The sequence below is a fragment of the Eptesicus fuscus genome, chromosome 23 (assembly GCF_027574615.1).
Source record: "Eptesicus fuscus isolate TK198812 chromosome 23, DD_ASM_mEF_20220401, whole genome shotgun sequence".
NCBI lineage: Eukaryota > Metazoa > Chordata > Mammalia > Chiroptera > Vespertilionidae > Eptesicus > Eptesicus fuscus.
Window position 1 is genome coordinate 11,357,793 of NC_072495.1, and position 25,750 is coordinate 11,383,542.

The window sequence follows — 25,750 nt, forward strand, 5'->3', positions numbered from 1 at the left end:
AGCTGGGCTTATTGGCTTTTAGGAATTCCAAAGCGCTTCCTAAAAGGAGTCTAGGTGATATGAAACATATATGGGGCACTGGTTGATTTCACACTTGACAAACCAAAAGTGAGGATCAACAGAAGACACGACTTGTTACAGAAAAATGACAGCTTGAGCCCTGACCAAGTAGCTCAGTTGGTTAGAGCAACGTCCCGATACACCCAAGTTGCGGGTTCGATCCTCGGGTCAGGGCACATACAAGAATCAACCAATGAATGCATCCATAAGTGGAACAACAAATTGATGTTTCTCATTCTTCTTCCTTCCTCTCTCTGTCTCTGTCTCTGTCTCTGTCTTTCACTCAAGTCAATTTAAAAAAATTTTTTTTTATCTTAGATAAAAAGAGAAATGACAGCTTGAATCGGAAATGTGTGAATAATCCATGCGGTGAATGGATGTCTTCTTATCCATAGCCACACAAAAAAGCATCCAAGGTGTTTGCTGGTGTTTGCTGACAAAGCAGTTTGGGAGAGGAGTTTGGGAGTAAAAAAACTATCCTTCCTTTGACAGCCAGCCCCACCAAGGAGCTCAGCCTTATCATCAGTCTCTTCTACTTCCCAGGCCAAGTCTTTGGCTCTTGAGCAATGGAGAAACCACCAAACTACCAGGGAATTTCTCTCACCCCATACACAGGAGGTAGCGTTAGTGTTGAGGCTGACTGAGAACATTTTCTTTCTTCTTAAAAAAGTAAAAACATGATTTAGAGAAGAAAAATCACTCAATTATGTAGATTTTTAGATCAGTCGATGATTTGTCAACAAGGGACATTTCTAAAAATACTAATGATTCAAAAGAAAAAAAATCAGGTTTTATAACCAATAGCTGATCAGAGATAGAGTAATTTTTGAAATTTTAAAATTAAAGATCTGGGCAATTTAGCCATTGACAGTCAAATTCATGATACGCGCGCACACACAGACACACATTTTCTTCTATATAAATAACTCATATTATTTCTTAAATGTTTCACCACAAAACTATTTCCATAATAGTCAGACTCTGTGGTTAAGGGCACAGACTCTGGGGCCAAATGGCTTAGATACAAATCTTGGCTCCGCCTTACTATTAGCTGTGTGACCTTAGGCAAATTACTTAATCTCTCTGTGCCTCAGTGTCTCATCTGTAAAATGGGGACAATATTACCTGGGGCTGTGGTGAGACTGAGTTAATACTTGTAAAGTACTCAGCATAGTGCCTGGCATGAAGTAAGCACCGTGTAGGTGTGTTAATAAATACATAAGCAAAAACATGACAAACGCAATGGTGCCCAGGGGGCTCTGAGTGGTAAGAAGCCATTCTGTTTCCCAACACACCTTTCCTTCCTGACAGCTGGCATTTTAACCACCGAGGTGACAGAAAGGAGGGAAATGCAAAGAGAAAACAAATATCAAGGAGAAAAAAAAACAAAAAACCAGAAGATAAGTGGGGTAAAAGTCCTTAACTCTCACTTAAAAGAATCAATGCTTCCATTCCCTTCCCTCAAGAGGCCAGGGAAGGAGGCAGGAAAAGAGAGCTAAAGTAAAAAAAACAGAAACAAAAAAGTATCTAGAAAACCCAGTGACTAGGAATAGGACAATAAGAGGATAATTGACTGCTTATGGCGAACTGGAGAAATGAATTTCGAGGTAGGAATACAAAGAACCGCAAATGCAGCCACGTATACAAGTGTATACAGTTGTCGAGTTTCTGATCTTGGTTTTGGCTGAGTGAAACAAAGGAATGAGTCTTTTTACCTCTGACCAAAGATTTGACATAAGACTCCTGTGCCTACCCATCCGTCTAAGCTCACGAACAGTATCAAGACCAAACTCAGGTCGAACCACTGGGTCAAGGCTTAGGCCATCCGCAAGGCGTGTCACCCGAGGTGTCCAGCATTCACATACACGGGTCCGCTTCATTAAATAGTGAAAACCATTACCCTAGTGTCTTCTAACTCCCTCTGAAGTTTGTCAGCTTTGGTCTTTTCAAAGAGCAGGCTCTGTTCAAGCTCCTTAATGCGGGCATGCTCCAGTTTGGTCTGCGTCTGTTAGTAAAAAGGAAGAGGAAGAGAACACAACAGTGCCACCATGACATGCCAGCACAAGAGGGGACAGCGGCATGCAGGCTGAGCCACCAGTACCTTCCGCCAGAGGATGAACAAGACGGGAGATGGAGGCGGGAAGAGGATGGAAGTGAGATGAGGAGGTTGGGGGTGAGGATGAAAACTACCAACAGAAGGATGAGGTGGGCGGGGGACATGGGCTAGGCTATTGAGAAAGGAAAAATGGAAAACACGTGAGGCAGGATGAAAAATGTCAGATGCATGCAGCCAAATACAAGTTATATTGATAAGTGAGGTTTATCAGCACAAATTAGAACAGTTAATATTCCTCTAAACTACCATTCTTCCCTCCTCCCCACGATGGCTATTTGGCATTAACGAATATGTAACTGACTTGGTGACTTTAAAAAGTAGACTGACCCTCACGATGACTGCTAAGACTAAATACGGAGAAGGTAATGTAGCGAGCCTTATGAATGGTCAGTAAATCCCTAGAGCAGAACCTTGCACTTTGGCACAAATTTGATATGAACAAGGGTCAAGCATGACACCTCACAGAGGGAATCTAGAAACGAGCGCTAAGGAAATCACACCAGTGGCCTCTGGTGAGATTCTCGGCAACATTCTCACATCTGACAGGAAAGAGCCATTAAAGCTCTAATTTCTTTCCAGCACTGGCTTTTCTGAAGGCTGTCACCAGGGGAAAGAAAAAAAAAAAATCAGATTTACAAAAAGAAAATTCCAGTAACAGTTATGCTCCATAGCTTCCATCCCTGAAGCTCAGAGCAGGAGAAAAGTTGAAAAGTTTGGCCAAAACTGGACTCTTTATCTTGATCCCTAGACGTAGTTCTTATCTTAGAGGTAAGAAATGGTGACTCAACACAAAAGCGTGAGTTTGAACTCCATGCAAGAGCTGGTGAGATCCTACCATGTTTCAAAACCGCTGAGCTTCTCCATCCTCCCTCACTCATGTGGACCCGATGGAGAAGTTGGAGGTGACCTCTTTCTAGCAGGTTTAAGTACAACAGAATCTTCATCAAATAATCCTGATGTCAGTCTGAATGCACCTCTTTCCCGCTCACCTCTCTACCCGCAAGGTCCAGCATAACCCACTGATAGAGCTGCTCCCAGAAGCTTCTAGTTACTGTAGTAACTTAACTATTTTGTGGTTCCAAGCAGTCAGATCTATCAGTCTGAACCATTACGGGAAATGAGAAAACGACAACAAACTCTAAATAAAGAAGCAAAAAGTAGTGCAGAGCTTAACAGAGGGTGGGCTGTTTTACACTGTAAACGTCTTTACCACCTCCAGTGGAACTCTGGGGAGGCCAATGCATTCAAAAGCTCCCTTTGCTTGCAAACCAGGTATAAATCACCATGGAATGCTTAAACCGTGAACACAAAATTAAAAACAAAACAAAGTCATCTTCACCTCCTTCAGCTCTTACACTCAACAAAAATAACAACACTGGAAACCTAATTGTCTGGATAGTCCCCTTCCTCCGGAGTGCCTCAGACAGAAGTTGTTCTATTTACTGCTTCCACAAGAAAAGAATCTGATCCAGGACTACATAACTGTGGTCGCAGCCTCAAGCACTGAAACCCAAATAGCAAAAGGCAACAAAACCTTTTTTCTCCTCTGGACACCGAGTTCAGTGTCCTGGGGGTAAAAGGTCACCACCTCGAGATAAAAAGCCCCTATCCACTGAGTGTGCTCCTCTCCCCCTTCCGGGTGACTGCAGCGAGACCTCCCTGCTGGCGGGGTGCACACCAATGACCTGGGACTGCACCACGGTCTCTGACCAGCCATCAGCATGGGGACTAGTGATCCACGCCCACGCCATGGTATGCAGTCAAAACGCTACACCCAACAGGACAACCCTCCTTGTTAACTGACTCCTTTCTCAGAAGAAGACACGTCTCCCAGAGGGCAGTCCTGGGACAGGCGGAGAGGGCAAGCAGCGGCTCTGCAAGAAGCGCACAGAGAGGCGGGAGGGAGACCCCATGCAGACGGACACTGGGCGCAGCGGGAGCCCGTGTGGGAAGGAGAGAGGAGACCCAGATCACTGAAGTAGCTTCACAAAAAGGGAACCTTCAGAACGGAGGCTGTCGTAAAACTTCAGTCTTGAGCTGTATATTCTACCTGCCAGGAGGCGGTGGGAAGAAACAGTCTTTGCCTTCATTTTGTTCTCTTGTGGCGGTAAATCACCGTGAGAAGTTTTTAGGTTTCCTTCAGTTGGCATTAGAGCTGGCAAGGGGCACCAGGAAGCCAGGCTTTCGAGGTCACTTTGGTAAGATTTGAATTGGGTGTTTAATCTTAAGCAGAAGGAGGAAGGAAAAGAAAAACACCTACATGCCTAGTAGCACAGCTACCCTAAAAACCTCACTTCAAAAATAATAACTTTAAAACACTCAATCTCTTCACTGAAGAATTCTAGCCTCTAGGTTCAAACCCTAGGGAAAATACAGTGACGAATACCAAGTTTGTATTTCTAGTCAGCTGCAAGGACACACACTGGCCAGCAGGGGGTGCTCACACCCAAGACAATCAGTCTGGGATTCATAATTCCCTTTTACCTCTCCTGGGAATAAAATTAGACAATTTGGGAAAACTTCCCCCAGAATTTCTATAACTCCTTCACCTAATATGTTTTATGCTTCATCTCCTTTGGAATAATTCTATTAAAATTAGAAGACATGAATTAAGTGGAGGCCAGGCTCCCAGACAAAATTAATTTTGCCCGTTTTTGACAAAATTTCTTATAAAGTAAATGCACGCCTATGCATTAAACAAAATGGATTTATAGAACTTAGTCATTACATACAATTTCTTCAGGATACAAATGTAACTGCTTTGAAAGCCACATGCACAGAAATATTAAGGTCAATGTCTCAAGGTCAGATTATGCAGTTAGTATTTGAGTATATCAATAAGCATTTTAATCTGTAATCAATCTGTGTTAACAAGGAAAATATCCACACAGTTAAGGGCCCTCTTACATTCTCGGGATCTTCAGAAATCTGGCTCTTTTGCTATCAGTAAAAAAATAAAAAATTAAACAACAACAAAAGAGAGATTCGACTAAAGTTTCAATGTTAGGGTTTCAAAATAACTTTGATTAATTTCAAGTAAGTTTATCAGACAGACTATATACTAGCCTAGTGCTGATGTAAATATTTTCATTTGTCCTTCTCCCAAACACCATAGGCTATATTTCAAATGAATTGGATGATGATATGAAACTTCTAATGAAACTTTAGGGTGTTTTTAAGTGGATGAGAATAACACAAAAGTAAACTAAAGAAATGTAATTGTACAATATATGAAATGAATGAAGACTTATTACTAATAATCCATTAAATCCTGGGCTTTATAAAACTAAAACTCAGAAAATGTTTTCCTTACTTTTTGTTAACTATAAGGATCCATTTATTTCCAAAGAAATCAGAGTTCCTATTTGGAAGTCCCTTGAAATGTAAGCATGGTGTGGGCAGTCAACAGACTCTAAAATTGTAATGGTAGCATACATGTATATTTTGAGAGCTGCACAGAAACATGCAGTTTTTACTAAAATATTACAGATTAAAGTACCAAAAATCTGCAGAATTTGAAAATTTTAATAATTTATACTTGTCATATATCTAGCAGTGGTTTGAAAAGCATCAAGACCAGGCGTCCTCAAACTACGGCCCACGGGCCACATGCGGGTGTTTTTGCCGTTTTGTTTTTTTACTTCAAAATAAGATATGTGCAGTGTGCACAGGAATTTGTTCATAGTTTTTTTAAAACTATAGTCCGGCCCTCCAATGGTCTGAGGGACAGTGAACTGGCCCCCTGTTTAAAAAGTTTGAGGACCCCTGATCCAGACCATTGAACTCTGGTGTCTAAATTTGAAAAAAAAACTATTATGAATAATTGTTACGAGATGAGAAACTTGATTGTAAAGGAAAATCCCTATTAATTTAAAATATGCCATGGAAGTAAAAGAAACTAAAATATAAATTGCTCTTGTTTTTTTCTGGTAATTACTTTTGTAAAAAGCTCAACTACTAAAGCATATATTTATCCCTTTTATGGGGTTATAAAGGTTTGTCCTTTCAGCTGAAGAAGCAAGGCTCTGCTTTGGACTATTATGAGGAAGCAAAAAATGCTCCTTCCAAGGAATGCCGTTTCTGGTCATCAGAGAGACATGGAGAGTCTCACTTGGGACACACTGCCAGATGTATGACTCGATTAACTCCAATTCGAGATTTTTAATTTCAAAGCACAAGGAAAGAGTAGTGAAAACTTTCCTGGGCCACAGGAGGTGGGATGGCTCAGTCGCAGGCTCAGAGGCCGCCTCATCACCTCCGGCAGCCACGCCCACAGCCCAGCTGGCCAGAGGCGGGGCTCCTGCCATCCCCCTGCTGCCAGTTCTGGCCACATCAGCTGGCACAATGATTTCGTCCACATTTCTGAACAGGGGGACCCATAAACGCTTTAGACAGCTGGAGGGGTTTTACCTCAAGGTCGCCTTTAGTAATTGATTCTTCCTCCACCCGGAACTGAAGATCCTCCACCTTCCTGTGGAACGAGATGGAAACAAAGCACTTAAGAAAGTAACGGAGGAACAAGTGTGCGCCGGTGTCTCTACAATCACACCCTGGTGAACTTAGCACACGGGCGTGGAAGAAATGCCTCAGAAGCACAGAAAATCAGTGCATCTTCAGGCCTCTGGTGTATGCACCCAAGAGCTCTCCTCTTCCTCGGGAAGCTCCAGAGTTTTATCCAGGTATGCGTTCCAGAAGGCAGGAGTAAGAGCTGAGAAAAATCGACCGGTTCCCTTCGTCATAAGCACCAGAATGGATGCGATCAAGACGAGGTCTGCCTCACGGGAAAAGGTCGGACGCCCTCAAGCTACTGCGGAGCTGGGTGGACAGTTCTCCTGCCCCGCAGTCAGCAGAGCCAGGGCAGGTTTCACAACGGAGCAAACAGTCCGGGAGGACCTGTCACGGTCGCTCCTTTACTTGCACCCGTACTCAGGAGGCGAGGAGAGTGTCCTCTGTACAGTGTTTCTCTCCAATGAGAAAGTGGTTCCCCTGGTCAGAGGCTGCATTCCACCTCCACTGGGTTGTCCCCTCACCACGCAGTGTCTATGACCATCTTGATCACTAGCGACTAGGAAGTCGCTGTCAGAAACAGCAGAAGGTGGCATTAAGTACAACAGCTGAGGACTAACATCCCATAACCAGAGATGTTCATATGGTTTCCATGAAGATGTTTTTTGTAGAGAGATTGTTTAATGGCCTCAAAACCCTTCTATCACACCCAAGCTTGCTTTCTCTCTCAGTTTAGCACCTGATTTCAGCCTGACCTGAAAAATTTCCTAACTGCCTCACGTGAGAGCCTTGTTTTCCTAATAAGGTACTGAGTTTCTCGAGGACAGGGACTTTGTATCACCCATCAGACATAATAGGATTTCATCAGCTACCTGGATAAATCTTAGGGAGCTGGGCCCAGCACCCCTCCCTAGGAATGACTCCACAGGGGGCTGGGTCTGAGTGAATGCCACCACACAACTAAGGCTGCCCTCAAGAGGATGCTTGGCACACAGCAGGTGCTCCTCAAATGATTTTTCAGTTAATCAGGCCATGTCTGGATGATTACAAACGACTCACAGGAAGTCAAATCAAAGCAAACCCTCCTCTCACAGAATGAAGACTTCTATTTCCGCTGAACACGGCCATTCCTTTGGTTCTACGGGTTGACACCAACAGGGTTGCTAATGGGAAGGAAGTTTAAAAGGAAAAGGCCACACGTGCCACAGGGACAGTTTAGGATCACCTTTTTTCCTCTTCGAGTTGGTTGAGCAGTTCCACTTTCTCCCTGTCGGCAGCTTCCACCAAGGCTCGCAGCTGGTCCATCTTGGCCTCCAGCTCCAGGACATGCTGGGGAGGCAAGGGTGTCAGTGAGGGGCCTCTCTCTGACCCAAACGGGCCCAGAGACAACTCCAAAGAGCTACGGCTAAGTGGCACCATTGTGGGCTGGCGTTCCTCCAAAACCTTTAACGTTAGAATGCATTCTATGATTTTTAATAGGTCATTGTCAGCCGCATTCCCAGAGGACGAGGATGGAAACCACACCATGATGGCAGCAGATGGCAATGTTACAACAATTCCCACCTATGGAAGCTAAAACTCATGCAGAGGATCATCTACAGAACAGAAGTTGCAATCACAGGTGAGGTCCAATTAAGCCAGCTCACCTAGCACACACAGGCCAAAAGACCTGGACGTAAAGACCAAGAGGCTAAGGTGCACTCAAGAAGAACAAAACTCCATTTTTATGATGATGCAAACTGGGACTCCGGTTCACAGCTTTCAAACAAGCCCAGCAAAGACATTTCTAGTGCTCCCAGGACTACACCCAAGACTAGCTCCCGGCACCAGGAAGGTAGTTCGGCCTCCTCCCGCAACTTAGAGCCTGCCACCATCTCTGCAACGCGATCAGCTTAGAACCTGTCACCATCACCACAAGGCCAGCGCCAGACTTCACCTGGTCGTGTCCGTCCCGGGCCAGGGCTAGCTCCTGCTCTATTTCCCCCACGTGGCTCGTGGCCTTGGCCACCTCCGCCCTCTCCAGATCCCGTTCGGCCAGCAGCTGCTCAATGTGCTGCTGCTTCTCTTTCAGGGCCTCCTGGAGGGCGGTGGTGCCGGAGATCTTCCTGGCGTACCGGGAGGAGGTTTCGGTCAACTGCAAAGGAAAGTGAGAGAAGTGAAGGGTGATGATGCTACGAGGGATGCGGGCAGGGAGCAATGCATGCAGGGCGGGTGCCTCCTCAGCAAAGCGAAAGCGTCGCCCCAGCTCTCAGGCTTGCCAATGACTCGGAAAGGCTCTTCATCAAGAAAACAAGACAGCATGCGAGGCCTCCTGTCTGTCAATTCCACAAAGAACACATCAATGCAAAGAGGCCGTGGACCAATCAGGAAGATGTCTAGAAGAATGAGTGGCTCAAGTCAAAGGGACCCTGAGCTCAGCCGGCAGGGCCTTACAGGAACCTAGAAACATTCCACAGAACCCATTTAACACGTTTCTCTCCACTCCATCCCGACCTAAGCTTCACTTACAGCTGTCTTCTTGTTACGACATTTTGGGCAATCTTTTGATCTTTAGACTTGAAGTTGAGACCAACAGATCCCCTTCTTCATCACGAACCTTCCTTCAATGGATTAAATAGTTGGACCATTGCCAGGACTTCCTTCGTCTTTGTTTCAGAGTGAAAGGCAGAGGCGATCTTGCCCAGCAACGTAGCCTTGAGGAGCTGAATGCCCATCCCCAGGGAGATTTACAAGGACAAGATGAAGAGGACCAGTGATGTGCCTTCAGGTGCGTGGGAGTGGGTGAGTGTGTGTGCATATGTCTGGGCAAGGACACACATAAGAGGAAGAAAAAAAAAAAACACATGAGACGAAAAGGAGAAAGATTTATGGACAAAGAGAAGTAGGGGAGGGAAGGAGGGTGAGAAAAAAGGGGGCATGGAGAGGGAAGGGGGGGACAATGAGAAGTGGGGGAGAGTGACTAGGAAAGGAGTGCATCAGCAGGACACCTGTTTCACATGCCTGAATCCTCCATCTGGAGGCTAACGTCACATAAAAGCACAGAGCAAAGAACCTCCTACTACATGTTAACAGATAATTGGGCAAGTCAAGTACTATTCTTCCAAGCCCAGCTTTAGAGGCCGGTGGACGAGAAAGGGCCTCACTGCCTGGCGCTTGGCGAGTGTGTGTGCAGTGCTGTTCCCTCAGTGACCGCTAGGTTGCGGGCCACCGCAGCCCTGACTTCACCTTCCGTAGTTGGGGCCTCACCTGAGGCTTGAATGCTCTTCTCTTACTCAGTCTGAGGACGGGGATCTGCCATCCCCTCCTAGTGAGGCAATTTGATGACTAGGAGAGGCAAGGATCCAATCAAACCCGAGTACTCCTTTGTGGCTTCTATTTAGTGAAATTGCTTGAATTACACATACTGGGGAAGGGGGGATTCCTGTTCTCTCCTTTACCATTTGACGTTGACTTCCCAGTTTCATTACATGTGTGGCTAAATTATACGTACCCATACCAACATTTCTTCCTGGAGACACTAAATCTGAGGTTCCTGCACAGAGATGCCCCAGGGGACTGCAGCAAAGGGCAGTGAATTTCAAGGGAAACAGCGACACCTGTTGGACACCATGCAAACTATAGTTTGAGGCGATTCCGTTTCAATAGGCTGTGGCTAGAAATAAACACTAAAGATTTATTCAAGGGTTTTAAGGCTTACAAACTGGAAACACAGGTAGAAAATACCCAGGGTGTCCCTCTGAAGAAGAAATAAAAATCTAAGAGTTCTCATAGTGCACATTCTTGAGAAGGATCCGTTCTGCATCCTTAGCCTCTGGATGGGTCTGAGGTGGTCATCTTCCGGACGTTCCGTGGTCTGGCTAATGGGCATCAGGTGGTCTGGACACGTGAACATTCTTTCCTAAGAAGTTTAAGTTCCTAGGCTAATTAATGAATTGTTTCCTTGTGCCTCGGCCGATGAGATTTTAGTAATTTAGCCGCTTGACCACAGTGACTCCATTTTATTTCTTCACGCTTCAGGTGGTCATGCATATTCCTTTAGATGACGTCATGTCTTTCCGAAGCTGGGTTTGGGCTACTGCCATGACAGAAAGCAAGGACTATGCCAACAAAAATCAGTGTGGCACCGAAAATGAGGGCGATGGTGCTCAGGGAGATTCCAAGATGTGACAGGTGCCCAACAGCAGCATACAACCTGGTAGTGATGAGTTATGGTTATTCAAGAATGAATTTAAAATAGTTGTCCTTTTAATTAATAGGTATCATTTTTTTAAACAGCTACCAACTCCTGAGACATAAATATTAAGTTATTTAGACCTAATTACTTAATAAACAGAACTGTCAGCTACTTCTCTTGACCTAGGTCCACCATGAAAAAATAACTGAGTCACTAACGGGGCTGTGAACCCAGGAAGGCTGGGAATCTCTGTGCCCAACACTTCCAGATCATTTTGCAGGAAAGTCTTTAGACTTTTTTATATATATGAGTAGGATTATGTTGCTTAGAAACATTTCTAGGAAGTCACATTTCAAATTTTCTATATTCCTGGCATATTCTTCTATCGTGATTTTTGACTTAGAAACCATAGCTACCCTATATAAAAATATTTTTTAAAATCAGCTGTTTTGCAAGGCGAGAAGACTCCTTTTTCTTTTGTTGGTGTCCTTCCCTGAATGAGTTGTCAGAATTGGTCTCGAGAGGGGAGGCTGGGGGGAGCGAGGAGAGCTCGGCTATTTTCCAAGGAAATGGACTCATGATTACAACGTCATAGAAATGACTCAAGAAAGAATTCCTAACCCAGACCTGACACCTCTGTGGAATCGTCCAGGATTGACAAAGCAGACGAGACATCCACGTTGGAGTTTGCAGACCCCTGAAACAAGGTGTTGTGGGCACTGAGGTTTTTCACCTCCACTTCGTTGCTCCTGGCAACCTTTTCCATAAAGTCCATTTGTAACTCTTCAAATGCAAAATGAAATAGTCCAAGCGGGATTTTACTGAACTGATGAGGAAGAAGTGCACCTGGGCTGGCGGGCAGAGCAGCACAACCCCCACTTAAGGGCAGATCCCTCTGCCTTGCCTTTCCCTGCCTGACATCACCCGAAAGAAGGCAGACCGAAATCACACCACTCAGCATCCTAACTCCTGTCCGTAGTTCACCATCATTATGCAGAGATCCCGAACTCAGCCTGGAGGACAACACTGCCATTGCAAACTTCAACGGTATTCGCCTCTCTTCAAGTAGATAAGCGTAATGGCAGGGGTTGACGCCAAAAAGGCACTACTACTTTGACCCTGATGAAGCGCGCAGTATCAACCAGAATGAGGCACTGCTGTTTTATTTTAATTCTGATGTTTAGTGATCTAAACATCAGAATTAAAATAATTCTCTATGTTTAGTGATCTAAATGGGGAAAGGGGGGAGAGGGGAGGAGGTGGGAGGAGGACATAGAGAGAGAAGACAAAACGAAACATAGCTCTTCCGAGCATCCTTTCAAGTTCTACAAGTTCCCTTCTGTGTCCTCTGGCTCAGGTCGGGAACACTCCACACAATATCTGCTTTCAGAGGGTTAGACTGTATTCATGTCAAAATTCCAAGAACATGGCTTTGCTCAAAATACTTTAGTTCCCAAAACTGTTTGAAATAAGAAAGAGACATATGTCCTTAAGGAAAAGGATCCCTCCCACACCCCCCACCCCCAGTTTTCCAGTCTTTCTTGTGCTCAAAGTAATTTCTGAGAAAAGCAGTCATCTTGTCAGTAGTGGTTGGATTCACCCAGAACTGCTCCATCATGAAGCCTTAGGAATCGGAAAGGGGTTGTTAAAAACTATTTTAAAACGTGTATTCTTGCTAGAGTTTTATTCTGTGACTCTGGCAAGGACGGACATTCACGAGCTACAGCTAACATTTAGCACAAGGGTGAGGGGCGACTTAGTATTTCTAGAAGCAGAGCGGGTGCACTGGCTGTGAGCGCTGGGAGGCAGACACATGCAGTGAGGAGAGGGAGGCTTACTAATCCTGTGCGACTGGGCTTGCTGCTCACGGAGGAGGCCACCGAGCTCAGGGAGCTGAGAGAGGACGCGGATGGGCTGCGCTTCAGGCTGGCGGGCGTGGTGGCCATCACTCGCCTCACCGCGGCGGCCTTGGCTTTGGCTGGCGTAGTGGAAGGGAAGCCGATCTTGGTCACTTTGTGGACGGGAGCAAACAGGCCATATTTGGGTTGACACTGAAAATACCTTGAGAGAACAATAATAAGGACAGTAACCAAAACACTTCATTAAGAGAAACTGTAACGAGAAAGCGCTCCTAACTCCTAAGTCGTCACTGGTTTGCTGTCAATTCTACCGATCAGCTGGGGAGGGAGGAGGATATGGGGAGGGGGGGATGGCGCACAGCAGGCAGCGTTCACACGGATGAAGGCTGCTAAATAACCTCAGCAATGTTTTAGAAAACACACTCATAAATAATAATGTGATGCAAGAGGCAGAATTGCTCATCGGTACTAAAGTAACAAAGGGAATGAATATTTCTACCATCAGATAAACATACAGAAAGGAGTTCAGCAATACAGTGATCTGCTTCATAAAACCTTGCCAGACGAAGGGAGAAGGAAACCCAACAAGTGTCTAACGCTGGCAGCTCTTCAAGACACCCATTTCCATGTTATTACACACAATGGGCGAGATCTGCTCGGGCACCTTTTCGTGCAAGAGTGAGACAAGATGGTGCCCAATTCCAAACAAACCTTGTGCCAGCAACAGCCCCGTCATTCTTCCCGAGTGGCTCATCTAACTCCACACCACACCACTCCCCCTTGGCAAAATCCGTCTCCCCGAGAAACCGGACTACACCGGCTTTAGTGCCACCGACCTGGAAGAAGAGAGCGTTAAAATGAGGAGATGAGCATCATAACAACACTTCATCTTCCGCAGTTCCCACCAATGACGGCGCACTGCGCACCCTTATTTCTATCAGCAGGCTTCCTTCCCTTCTCCACTTCCTTTTGGCTTATTGTTCTTTCCTTCCTAATTTCTTCTTCTTCTTTTTTTGTTAATTCTTACCCAAGGATATTTTTCCATTGATTTTTAAAGAGAGTGAAAGGGAAGGAGAGAGGGAGAGAGAGAGAAACATGGATGTGAGAGAGACACATCAATTGGTTGCCTCCCACACGCACCCCAGGCACGTGTCCTTAACCAGGCATCAAATCCTTGACCCTTCGGTGCACGGGCCGATGCTCTAACCACTGAGAAACAATGGACAGGGCTCCTTCCTAATTTCTTAAGACATATACTGTTTATTTTTTGTCTTGCTTTTTAATACTAAAGGCATTTATTTCTGCTTTTTTCTCTGAATATAACTTTTTTATGAGTTTGGGATGACACATATTTTCCCCCAACTCTGTTTAATCTTTTTTTATAAAAGTTTAGAAACATTTTGTCCGGCTGGTGTGGCTCAGTGGTTGAGCATTGACATATGAACAACGAAGAGATCACAGTTTAATTCCCGGTCAAGTCACATGCCCAGGTTGCAGATCTGATCCCCAGTAGGGGGTGTGCAGGAGACAGCTCATGGATGTTTCTCTCTCATTGACGTTTCTCTCTATTCCTCTCTCATCCTAAAAAAAAAAAAAAATCAGCCCTGGCCGGTTTGGCTCAGTGGATAAGAGCGTTGGCCTGCGGACTCAAGGGTCCCAGGTTCGATTCCGGTCAAGGGCATGTACCTTGGTTGCGGGCACATCCCCTGTAGGGGGTGTGCAGGAGGCAACTGATTGATGTTTCTCTCTCATCAATGTTTCTAACTCTCTATCCCTCTCCCTCCTCTCTGTAAAAAAATCAATAATATATATATATATTTAATAAATATATATATATTTAAAAATCAATAAAAACATGTATTTAAAAAACTGTTTTAACAGATAGCGTAGGAGTCTACTATATGTTAGCAGCTAGCTTGCTCATGCCAACGAGACTCCAGCACTAGATTTGGCACATCTGACCTTCTAACACTCTTATGGCATTCGTGGAATCTACAAGAAATCACCTCTGTAAAACTGGCCTCAGTTTCCTTCCCACTCCTACACCACAGCATCCAAAGCAGGTCGAACCAACATCATGCGAGAAGAACTCAGCACATTAGCTGAAGATGATGTAATCTCCTCAGCTAATCTGCTGAATTCTTTGGGGGTGAGTCTAAGTCGCTGTCATGATGACTGTTTTTCCAAGAGGCATCTAACAGGCTGTGGGCAATAAAATCTCCAAGCAAACCATGGGCTTCATTCAAATCTGAAGCTTTATAAAAAATCACCATAAAACAGACTGGCAACACTTCTCTAGATGCAGTAATACCATATACATTTACCTTGGGGGGAAAATGCCATGCCAATATGTTTCTTTACTTCCTAGAATTGGCAGTTTTCTTATACTTTTTCCCCCACCAAACCTAAAATTCCTTTTTTTATATGTATGTGTGTGTGTGTGTGTGTTGTTGTGTGTGTGTGTGTGTTTTAATTGATTTCAGAGAGAAGGGAGAGAGAGAGAGAAATATCACTGATGAGAGAATCATTGACCAGCTGTCTCCTGCACACCCCTTACTGGGGATCAAACCCACAACCCAGGTGTGTGCCTTGACCGGGAAGCAAACACCCTTCTCATAAACTCTTGTGAGAGGTAAGAGCAGGGATCAATTCTGCAGGGCTAATGAGTGGGTCTGCAAACAGGAAATAGGAAACAGTGAATCCTTTTTGAACTCTCCAATCTATTCATTATCAAGTCCCAAACAAGCCATTTAATCTCACTGGCCTGGGTTTATAAAGCTATAAAAAGTCCAATGAGTGGTAATAGGGCTTGTTTCACAGGAATTTTGTAAGCAACAAGATTTTGTAAGGTGGCTTCTTGATATCTTTTTGAGCCTCCCCATCTATAACATATGATGGTAAGTAAACCCCCTTAAAAAAGTAATGTGACAAGAGCAGATGATGTATAGCAGATATTCTCTTATGAACTCTATTTGACTAGTACTTGAATTAATTTTTTTTAACTTTAGTTGCTGAAGAAATAAAGCTTGTGCATCATTACAGCAAGATTAAAATGTTTTTAAAACTTATAAAGACATCTAAGTCCACTTCTGAGCCTATTTTGTCAAGTAAAATTACCTTATCTATACTAATAAAAGGGTAATATGCTAATTAGAGCAGATGTTTTCCGGATGACCTTCCCAGACGTCCTTCCGGACAAAGCCGCAACAGCTGCGAAGGGCCGAGGCATGGCTGCGAAGGGCCCAGGCTCAGGCCAGCAGTGGCAACAGCAGCAGGGTAATGGGGGCAGCACCTTCCCCTGATCTGCCAGGTCTCCTCCCGCAGAGGGAGGCCAGACTGGGGGCCAAGGCAAAGGCGGTTAGGGGTGATCAGGCCGGCAGGGGAGCAAGTTAGGGTCGATCAGGCTGGCAGGAGGGCAAGTTAGGGGCGATCAGGCCGGCAGGGGAGCAAGGGAGGGGCAATCAGGCTGGCAGGGGAGCAAGGTAGGGGTGATCAGGCTGGCAGGCAGAGGCAGTTAGCCTAAACCGGCAGTCGGACATCCCCTGAGTCAGACATCCCAGATTGGAGAGGGTGCAGGCCAGGCTGAGGGACCGCCCCCCTCCCATGCACAAATTTTGTGCACTGGGCCTCTAGTTATTTATAAGTTATAAACTCATTCTTTTGGCTAAACTGGGAGATAAAACTAGAACTGATCACTGCAAACTTATACTCACAACTCTTTTCAAACTACATGGCGAGGTTCTAATTCGCAGCATGTTTACACATAAACTGAACCACTAGAAAAGCTGATTCATTTCTCTATTAGGGAGTGGTCATTCCTCCAGAACAGACTCTGAGCCTGTATTTCTAACCACTCATCAGTGATTACATCTCCAAAGACGACTTTGGAAGGTTTCTGGACTCACCAATACTCTGTCTCCAATTTTGAGTTCTCTCTCTCCTTTCTTGACCGAGCCAGCCTCTGAAAGGTTGGAGATGGATTCACTGGCAGTTTTTGTGAGGTTGCTGATCGGAGGTGTAGCAGAAGGTTCCTTTGCTGTTGGCTGGGACGACTTCTGAGGAATATGTGAGGGGGTGGCTGGGGAGGAGGCTGTCATGCTGGCTGCAGAAGTGGACAGAGGCGAAGTCGTTCTGGAAGCTTGAGTCGTCTGCAGGCCACTGGCTTCATCTTCAGCCTGCACCTTCCTCGTCAACTTGGAAGGCCGGGTGAATATGCCCTTTAAAGGTTCACACTGGAAATACCGGACTCCTGCCACTGAGCCATCATTCTTGCCTATGGGTTCATCTAGAACAATTCCGGCCCACTGGCCTGGTGCGAACTGAGTTTCACCCAGAAACTGTATAAATCCAGGCTTATTTCCGTTTACCCAAACTCGCTCCCCAACTCGGAAGTCGTCCACAAATTCCTCTTGTGCCTCAGAGGAAGGGGCGCCTGATGCTTTCTCATTGGATGTTGCTTTTTCTACTGGAGCTGCAACTGAAAACACACGGAAGGATCAGAAGAGATTCGGTTTCACATTCAAGCAGACCTAAAGGGAAATACACTAGAGAAAGTCAAAGTGCCCTGTTTTTCTTCCTTTCCTTCTTTCTGTTTTAGCAAGGAGGCAAAAATTACTGGCTCCATCACTACCATGTTCAATACTGTTGAAACTCAGTGAGCTGATGAGATTTTAATCCTTACTTGCAATTAAGATTGGATGAAGTTAAAACAAGAAAGAAAAAAAATGTAGTCCTTGCCCAGCCGGTGTGGCGCAATAGTTGAGCATCGACCTATGAAAAGGAGGCCATGGTTTGATTCCCGGTCAAGGCGCATGCCTGGGTTTCGGGCTCGATCCCCAGTAGGGCAAGTGCAAGAGGCAGCTGATCAATGGTTCTCTCTCATCATTGATGTCTATCTCTCTCTCCCTCTTCCTTCCTCTCTGAAGTCAATTAAAAAAAATTTTTTTTAATATATATTTTTATTGATTTCAGAGAGGAAGGGAGAGGGAGAGAGAGCTAGAAACATCAATGATGACAGGGAATCATTGATTGGCTGCCTCTTGCACGTCCGCCACTGGGGATCGAGCCTGCAACCCGGGCATGTGCCCTTGACCGGAATCGAACCCGGGACCCTTCAGTCTGCAGGCCGACACTCTATCCATTGAGCCAAACCAGCTAGGGCAAAAAAAAATTTTTTTTAAGTAGTCCTTTTCCAAAGTTCATAATGCAGGTCTGATTTCATTCTTTCCTCCACCCCCAAGCCTGAACGTCATAAACAAATACCCACTCAGATCCACTAAGGTGGGCTTCGTTCCCACATTTGAGTAGCCAACGACAGCTGACAAGACTAGGTCCATTTGACTAGAGACTGGCATTCGCTTGGGTGAAGGCGGGGTTTGTGCTGTGGTCCCTATCATCATTACTCCAAGACAACCAAAGAGACCATTCCTTTGCTGGCGGAGATGGCGGTCACAGCGAGGCAAGAGAGACAGCATCTGGCCCCATTAAGGCAAGACGACCTTGTGCAATCTCTACGCTATGGTAAAGACAGAAGTTACATTTTGCCAGAAATGTGATATTTACACTGGAAATGCATTCATACACTCACCCAGCAAGCATTTAATCAGTATTTGGTGTGAATTGGCAAAGAAAGCCCACATTCTTCATCACTCTACCATTTCCTAGGCACATTGTGATCTTAAGATGTCACACAACCCCTCTGAGCTCAATTTCTTCATTGGTAAGGGGGAAGTAATATCTATCTTGAGGGTTTTTTAAATATCTATCTTGAGGATTAAATGAGAAAATGTATTTATTTATGCTGCACATGTTTTTTAAGCTCCTGCCACTCTGGGACAAGTCCTAGGCATGGTTCTTCACTGGGGGACAGAGCAAGACAACACAATCCATGCCCTCACAGGGCTCAGTCTAGAGATGAGGAGACAGGCAGTAAATAAAGAGACACAACAGCTCGTTTCAGGTAGCTTAGGTGCTGTGGAGGAGACAGTGCCTTTGGGCAGAGCAGTCAGGGAAGGCCTCCTGGAGAAGGTGACATCTGGCCCAAGACTTGATGAACAGGAGTCAATTGTGCAAAGACTGGGGACGAGAGGGGCCTGGCCGGCCTAGAGCAGATGCCGAACATCTCTTTACACTATTCTAAGGGAGTCCGCAGAGTTTCGATTTGTAAGGATCAAACACCCAAGGTACTTAATTTGACCACTCTTTTATCACCTGACACTAAATCAAGTAAAGATAACCTACAACAAGGGAAACTCTTCACTGATTCAGACTTTTAGCCATAAGATGCTCCTCTGTTCATCAAAACATTTTCAAATATTTTTCAAGAATGTGAAGTTTTATAAGATTGTCTTTTTAAAATCTTCACACCGAAGCCTGCGTGTGGGGCTATCATTTCTTTGCTCTGGAGGAAGACATAAGGCATTACCAGCAGTGGGTGTCTTCAAGGCTGTGCTGCCAGGCTTCAGGATCTTGGTGGGGACCTTGAGCCCGCTGGGTTTGAGCACACTCATTGTCCTCACTACGGCAGAGCTGCGCTTCCCGTGCCTGCTGCCACTACCTTTCCCCGACCATGGATAGAGCTGTGGGTGCTTCTAGAGGGAAGTCGGTCTCTGGGTTAAATCTGCAAAGAGAAAAACACAAAAAGAGCTTAGAATCTATAGGAGAAACAAGGTAGATACAACAGTTATTATTAAAGCACCTTTCACAGCCTCAACTTTTTCTTATCTATGATAATAAGCCATCGCTGTACCGAACCTAGGAACCTAGAAAATTCTAGATACTAAAAACACAAAATGCTAATGAGATGAATTTAAAGCAATTTACTATCCTGAAGGTAAGTAGCTAACGGTAGCAATATATTACACATGCAAAAGGGAAAAGAAAAAAAGGTGGTCGTTTTGGCTCAGTGGATAGAGTGTCAGCCTGCAGACTGAAGGGCACGTACCTTGGTTGCAGGCTCCTCCCTGGCCTGGGCCCTGGTCAGGGCTCATGCAGGAGGCAACCAATCGATGTGTTTCGCTCACATTGATACTTCTCTCTGTCTTACCCTCTTGCTTCCACTCTCTCTAAAAAAAAAAAAAATCAACGGAAAAATATCCTCAGGTGAGGATTTAAAAAAAAAAAAGTGTTCCCACCCCACTAAGCAACTGAACATAATTGAATTTTTTATGCCTATGCTCACTGAATCAAAAATTTTGGACCTAAAATAAGACAAATACCCTTCTTCCCCACCCTTCTCAACATGTAAGGACCATAACACACAGAACATTATAATTTAGAAATAGTTTTTATGTGTATTATTATCCCATAACACATAGAATATTATAATTTAGAAATAATTTTTATGTGCATTATTCCATTTGAGCCTTATAACACTGTGCATTAGCTACTATTCTTATCCTTTCTTAAATGAAGGTGCGCCTCAGATTAACACATGTTATTTTTCTTTCATTTGGCTAAGAAGCAGATGCGAACTTGAGTGTGATTTGTATAGTGCTTACAAGAGACCATACACAATTAAAAATACTTGTACCAGCATTACTAAAACGACCTACATGTGTAAAGCACCAAGAATTCACAAAGCACACATATAAGTCAGTCACATTATATTATAATCTTGCTTTCCAAACTATAAGATGGCAATATCTATATATATAAAGGCCTAAGCGACCGTTCAACTGGTAGCTATGATGCGCACTGACCACCAGGGGGCAGACACTCAGTACACAGGCATGGAAACATGGAACAGCTAATGAATCTCAGAGGGAAGGGGGAAGGGAGAGGGCGGGAAGAGATTAACCAAAGATCTTATATGCATACTAGAGGCCCAGTTCACGGAGGTCCCTTGGCATGGCCTGCGGGGATCGGGCTGAAACCAGCAGTCTGACATCCCCTGAGGGGTCCTGGATTGTGAGAGGGCATAGGCCAGGCCAAAGGACCCCACCAGTGCACAAATCCATACACCGGGCCTCTAGTCTATATATATAAAAACCTAAGCGACCATCCGACCAACCGTTCGCCTGGTAGCTATGACATGCAATGACCAACAGAGGGCAGAATCTCCAACCAGTAGAGGAGGGAGCCCGATTCCTTGCAGAATCAGTCATGGGTTAGGCTGCTGCTGGAGCACTGTCGGCCCCAAATCTGCTTCACCCGCACCCTGAACCCAGAGGCCAGTTTCGGCCCGATCCCCACAGGCGAGGCCGAGGGACCCCACTGGTGCACGAATCTGTGCACCGGGCCTCTAGTATAACACCACCCCAGAATCCTGTATTTACACCACTGATGCCACAGTTCTAAGATTTTTTCAAGCCAAGAACCACTTATAAAATGCTTATCTCTAGAACTCGACTCACTTTTAAACAGTCAAAAATAGCTACTATTTTGCTTGCACATTCTCAAAAGGGAGAAGCAGGAAGAGCAATCTACTTCCAAGCACTGACTACGGGTGAGGGAAAGGGATTCCAGGACACAGGTGGCTCAGCTGCACAGCCCCTCTGACTCTCTTCCTTCTCATGAAAAGGTTTCCAGTTCCACCTAAAAACAGGGAAGCTTTGTTGCTAAACATCAACACTAGGCGAACAGTGTTGTTTATTTCTGTGTAACGTACAGGTTTATTTTAAGAGACAAAAAAAAAAAAAAAAAAAAGCCAGGCCTGAAATAAGCAAAAATCTTGAACTAGATATAATATCCTGCTTTGTGATTTAACTCTGATATCTGATCTAAATAACAAATTTAAAAGTGCAAGGTAATTTATTTCAGAGAAGCAAGTAACCTTAGAAGACCCATCCTCTTTGGTAGTTCCAAAAAAAGAAATATACTTTTTATATGTCTTGAGAATGTCAGCTTTACTCAAACTTAAGATTCCAGAAAGCAGGACTGTTCTCCTCCCATCTCCCCCACCCCCAAGAAAAGTGTCTTACCCTCTAGGAAGTCAAAGTTTGGTACACGTGTGTCTAGCATGTTAAATGTTAGAAAATACTAGCATCTGGGGAGATTTCAAGTGATCAGAACAATACTAGAACATAGTAAACACCACAACTGTTAGCTATTATTGTTTCCAAGAGTCCAAGCACCCTGCTTTCCTCTCAGATACAACCTCTCTCACAACACATTATTTGAATAGGAACGCACATAAAAATCTGTCTTCTGTTCTAAACAAATTTTCAGAGGTTGGGGATAACAGTTCAAGACCATAGCCTTCTCAAGACATAATACATATGCTTACTGCACTTATTCCTTTTAATAAGCAATCACTTCAAATATGCCTCATAAAGGTAAGAATATTAATAATATCCAGATAAGGAATAAATTCACTTGTAGTGAAAGAAAACAAAACAAAAACACAATGGGTTAGTTACCAGGACCCTGAAGGAGGGGGAGGGAAAAAAATCCCATGACTTGAGGAATGAATCCCAAGTTTGGAGGTGAAGCTAGGGCCACCTAACACTTGATGCAAGGCACACAGAGAGGTTCCCGTTCCAGCTGACGCAGGAGACGAACAGTGTCGGTTCAAGATGCCTCTGGGATCAGCCCCCTTTGCTACCACTCACTACCGTTCACACACCGTCAATAACCCTGGTTGAAACCATTTTATTGTGGCTTAAAAAATCATTAATTTTTTTTCCTGCTTATGAAATTATACCCTTTCATGAAAGAGATCTTGCAAAGGGAATAGAAATTCAAAAGTTAAAGATTCAGCTCCATTCTTCCTGTATAAGAATAAATGCTAAAAGCACAGAATCATTTTTAATAATGAAAACTGATCTAAAGCAGTTACATACTGTCCCTGTAACTAGGCGTTACTATTAAACCAGCAATTTCGTTTCTACAACCTCTGTGGACGGGATGGCTCATTTCTAAAGAGCTTTGTTATTGCCGAAACCGGTTTGGCTCAGTGGATAGAGCGTCGGTCTGCGGACTGAAAGGTCCCAGGTTCGATTCCGGTCAAGGGCATGTACATTGGTTGCGGGCACATCCCCAGTGCGGGGTGTGCAGGAGGCAGCTGGTCGATGTTTCTCTCTCATCGATGTTTCTAGCTCTCTATCCCTCTTCCTTCCTCTCTGTAAAAAAATCAATAAAATATATTTTAAAAAATAAAAAATAAAGAGCTTTGTTATAGACAACCCAGTTAGAGATGCATTTGAAAGGGAACACACCTACTGAATCCATAAAGGGCTCCTCGTCTCAAAGAGAGTAAATATTTTAAGACTATAGGTCTTATAGGTTTAAGAAAATTGGGACATGTGACTGTTACAGAGGGGGGCGGGATAGGGAACACAGAGGACGATGCTCAAAAAATGGGATGTTGAGTCTCTTTAATATTGACATGCTATATGCAAGGAGAAAAAGAGGTAACAAAACAAAAAAATGGGGAGGGGGCACATAGTCTCCCAACTTAAACTCACAGAATCAAATTGGGAAGTATCCAAGCACCCCGGGGTCCAATATCTACTTAAATAAAGGGTGGGAGTAGATAATTAATTAAGTGCTTGTACAATCCTTAAGAAAAGTATATGTATTAACCCTCAGAGAATAGGTTTTGGGTATGTGTATAAACCAACACCTTTTCTTCCAACTCCAACTAAAACTGGTACAAAGAGCAAAGCAATATATATATTAAAAGCAAAAGGGGGTAACTCTCAATTGTGATGCATGTGAATTTAGGTATCTGTTTCACAAATAATTGGTACCACTGATAACCAAGTCTCATCATTTCACATGTTTACTTGCCTGGTGCTATAGATGTGTTTGCACTGAACAAAAAATGTTACGTTTATTTGCAGGGAACAGGAAAACTGATAGCAAGTTTCATAGCAAATAGAGCCATGGTTATTGGCAATAGCAATGCCATTGCCACAGCAAATGGTTAACCACATACTCATTCACACAGTAAAATACCTTTGCGCTGCTGGTGAGTTTTCTGTTTTTTAATGTCCTGCCAGAGGATGTTTTAAAACAGTGATTTTCATTATACAATCTTTTTCAGTAAACTATGGAGGGCCTAACATCAATGTCTTTGCTTTTTATCTATAGGAAGTCACAGAAAAGTCAACACAAATCTGGCAATATGGGACAAAGCGGTACCTCATGGTGTCTGGAGAATCGGGCCAGGCCTCAGCTCACATCCTGCCAGAAGCTGGGCAAACATTTTGTGCAACCCTGGCTGTGAGGTCATGATGCTGACCTCACAAACAGGAATTCTGATGCTGGTCTAGGCTGCAACCACAGCACTTTAAGGAAAAACCAGAAGGCCCTGTATCCCTGAATCTAGAGCTGATGACTCAAGAAATGTACCTTCTCCCCCAACAAATGATCCTCCCATCTCAGATCAGCAGCATTTTCCCCACTGCTGGCCTGGAAAGCAGTGCAGGTAAGCAGAAAAAAGCACATCCACCTAAGAACTCAGCTCACTGCCAGGAATGTGTTTTTATATCTTTCACGTTTGCAAGTTTTCATTTGGGTTCAGTTTGAAACACCTTTTCTTAGCATTCTCTCCTTGAAAATTAAGCTATATTTAAGAGGTTTGAAAACTGAGTAGGAAGTAGTCAGAAAGTTAAAGTATTATCCCTGCCTTGCCATTCTAATATACCACAAATTTTACCAGCCTCAATGTTTACTATTTGCTAAGGGTGAGGATTATGATGTGTAAGCAAGAAGTTCATTTCAAAAATGCCAAAAGTGCAGATCTCACCATGGCTCTGCAATAGTCCATCTTTGCTGAGAAAAGGCAAAATCGCCAATGTTATTATTGTTGTTTTCCCCTCCTCTCTAGTTGTGGCATTTGCAAGCCAGCATAAAATAAGAATTAGTGAAATTTTATTAATATTTCTAAGTAGTTAAAAATTCTGAAATCAGAAGGAAATATAATAGAGGATTAATAATAATTATCGCCAGGTGCTGGGATTACTGTTAGTTTTTATATCATCTTTGTGTTTTCTTGGGCTTCTCAAATTTTATCTAGTAAATAGGTATAATTTCATAAGCAGAAAAAAGTAATTGATTTTTGAGCAACAATAAAATGGCTTCTTCAACTAGGAAGTTAGGAAGCAGACTCTACTGGACTGCTTTCTTTTTTTCTTTTTTTTTTTTCTCTCAAGATTTTTGTATTTTTTAATTGATTTTTAAAGAGAGAAGAGGGGAAAGAGACAAACATCGCAGTTAAAGTGAAACGTCCATAGGCTGCTTCCTGCACGCCCCTTACCAGGGGTCGACCCCGTAACCTGGGCATGTGCCCTGACCTGGGCACAGGAAGATGCCCAACCAACTGAGCCACACCAGCCAGGGCCCTACTGGGCAGCTTTCTACGTAGGAACATAAATGCGGCACAAGGCCAGTATGAGGCGTGGTTACGCATGCGCAGTAGGTAAGCTGTTCACCAAGCCATCTTTCCTAACAGGCCACATTTCCCTGCTCACTTTGCGGCTCAGTGTGGCCACGTGACTAAGTTCTAGCCAATGAAATGGGAGGAGCGTGTGAAATGTGCGTCACTTCCAGGCCCAGCCACAAAATCTTCCCACGTGCAATCCCCCGGGCCCTAGGCCCTTTCGCTGGCCTGATGAAGACAAGCTGGGCAATGCCAAAAGCGTGGATTGAAGACGGTGGGGTCATAACGTGGAAGAAGCCTGAATCCCTGAATCCCATCTCCCCATTCCCGCATCAGGAAAGATGTACCCTGGACTTTTCTGAAACTGAAAATAAACTTTCACCTGTAAGTCACTAAAATTAGTGGGATTTGTCACAGCAGCTAGCTTATCTTACCTAATACAGTGGCAAAAAGATAATAAAAACTTTGCTCGGAGTTTTGCAATCATCTCGGCTAAGTGCTCAAAGAAACTTTTGGGATAAGCACCTGAGCTAGAAATGCTTCATAGCAAAAAAAGCATAATTACACGAGTAATAAGTACCACAGCCAATACAACTTACATAAGAAGACTAGTGATGAGTGATCACTATTCAAGTTAGGTGATGGCATTGTTCCCTCTACTTTTGTCTATGTTAACATCTTTCACACAAAAATTTTATCGTAAAAGGTAA

The 25,750-nt window shown here is 44.2% G+C and overlaps 1 protein-coding gene across 2 annotated transcripts in view; it reads right to left on the minus strand.

The window, feature by feature from the left end:
* The window catches only part of CLIP1 (CAP-Gly domain containing linker protein 1), an 89,339-nt gene that overhangs the window by 49,977 nt on the left and 13,612 nt on the right, over window positions 1-25,750 (minus strand). For both annotated transcript variants that reach the window (XM_054712808.1, XM_054712809.1), the window contains exons 2-8: window positions 19,140-19,334; window positions 16,621-17,192; window positions 13,427-13,551; window positions 12,695-12,917; window positions 8,619-8,816; window positions 7,908-8,011; window positions 6,587-6,647 (exon numbers count right to left, since the gene is read on the minus strand). In XM_054712808.1, the coding sequence (XP_054568783.1) occupies window positions 6,587-6,647; window positions 7,908-8,011; window positions 8,619-8,816; window positions 12,695-12,917; window positions 13,427-13,551; window positions 16,621-17,192; window positions 19,140-19,224 (1,368 nt within the window). In that variant the 5' untranslated portion in view covers window positions 19,225-19,334. The remainder of the gene's footprint in view (window positions 1-6,586; window positions 6,648-7,907; window positions 8,012-8,618; window positions 8,817-12,694; window positions 12,918-13,426; window positions 13,552-16,620; window positions 17,193-19,139; window positions 19,335-25,750) is intronic.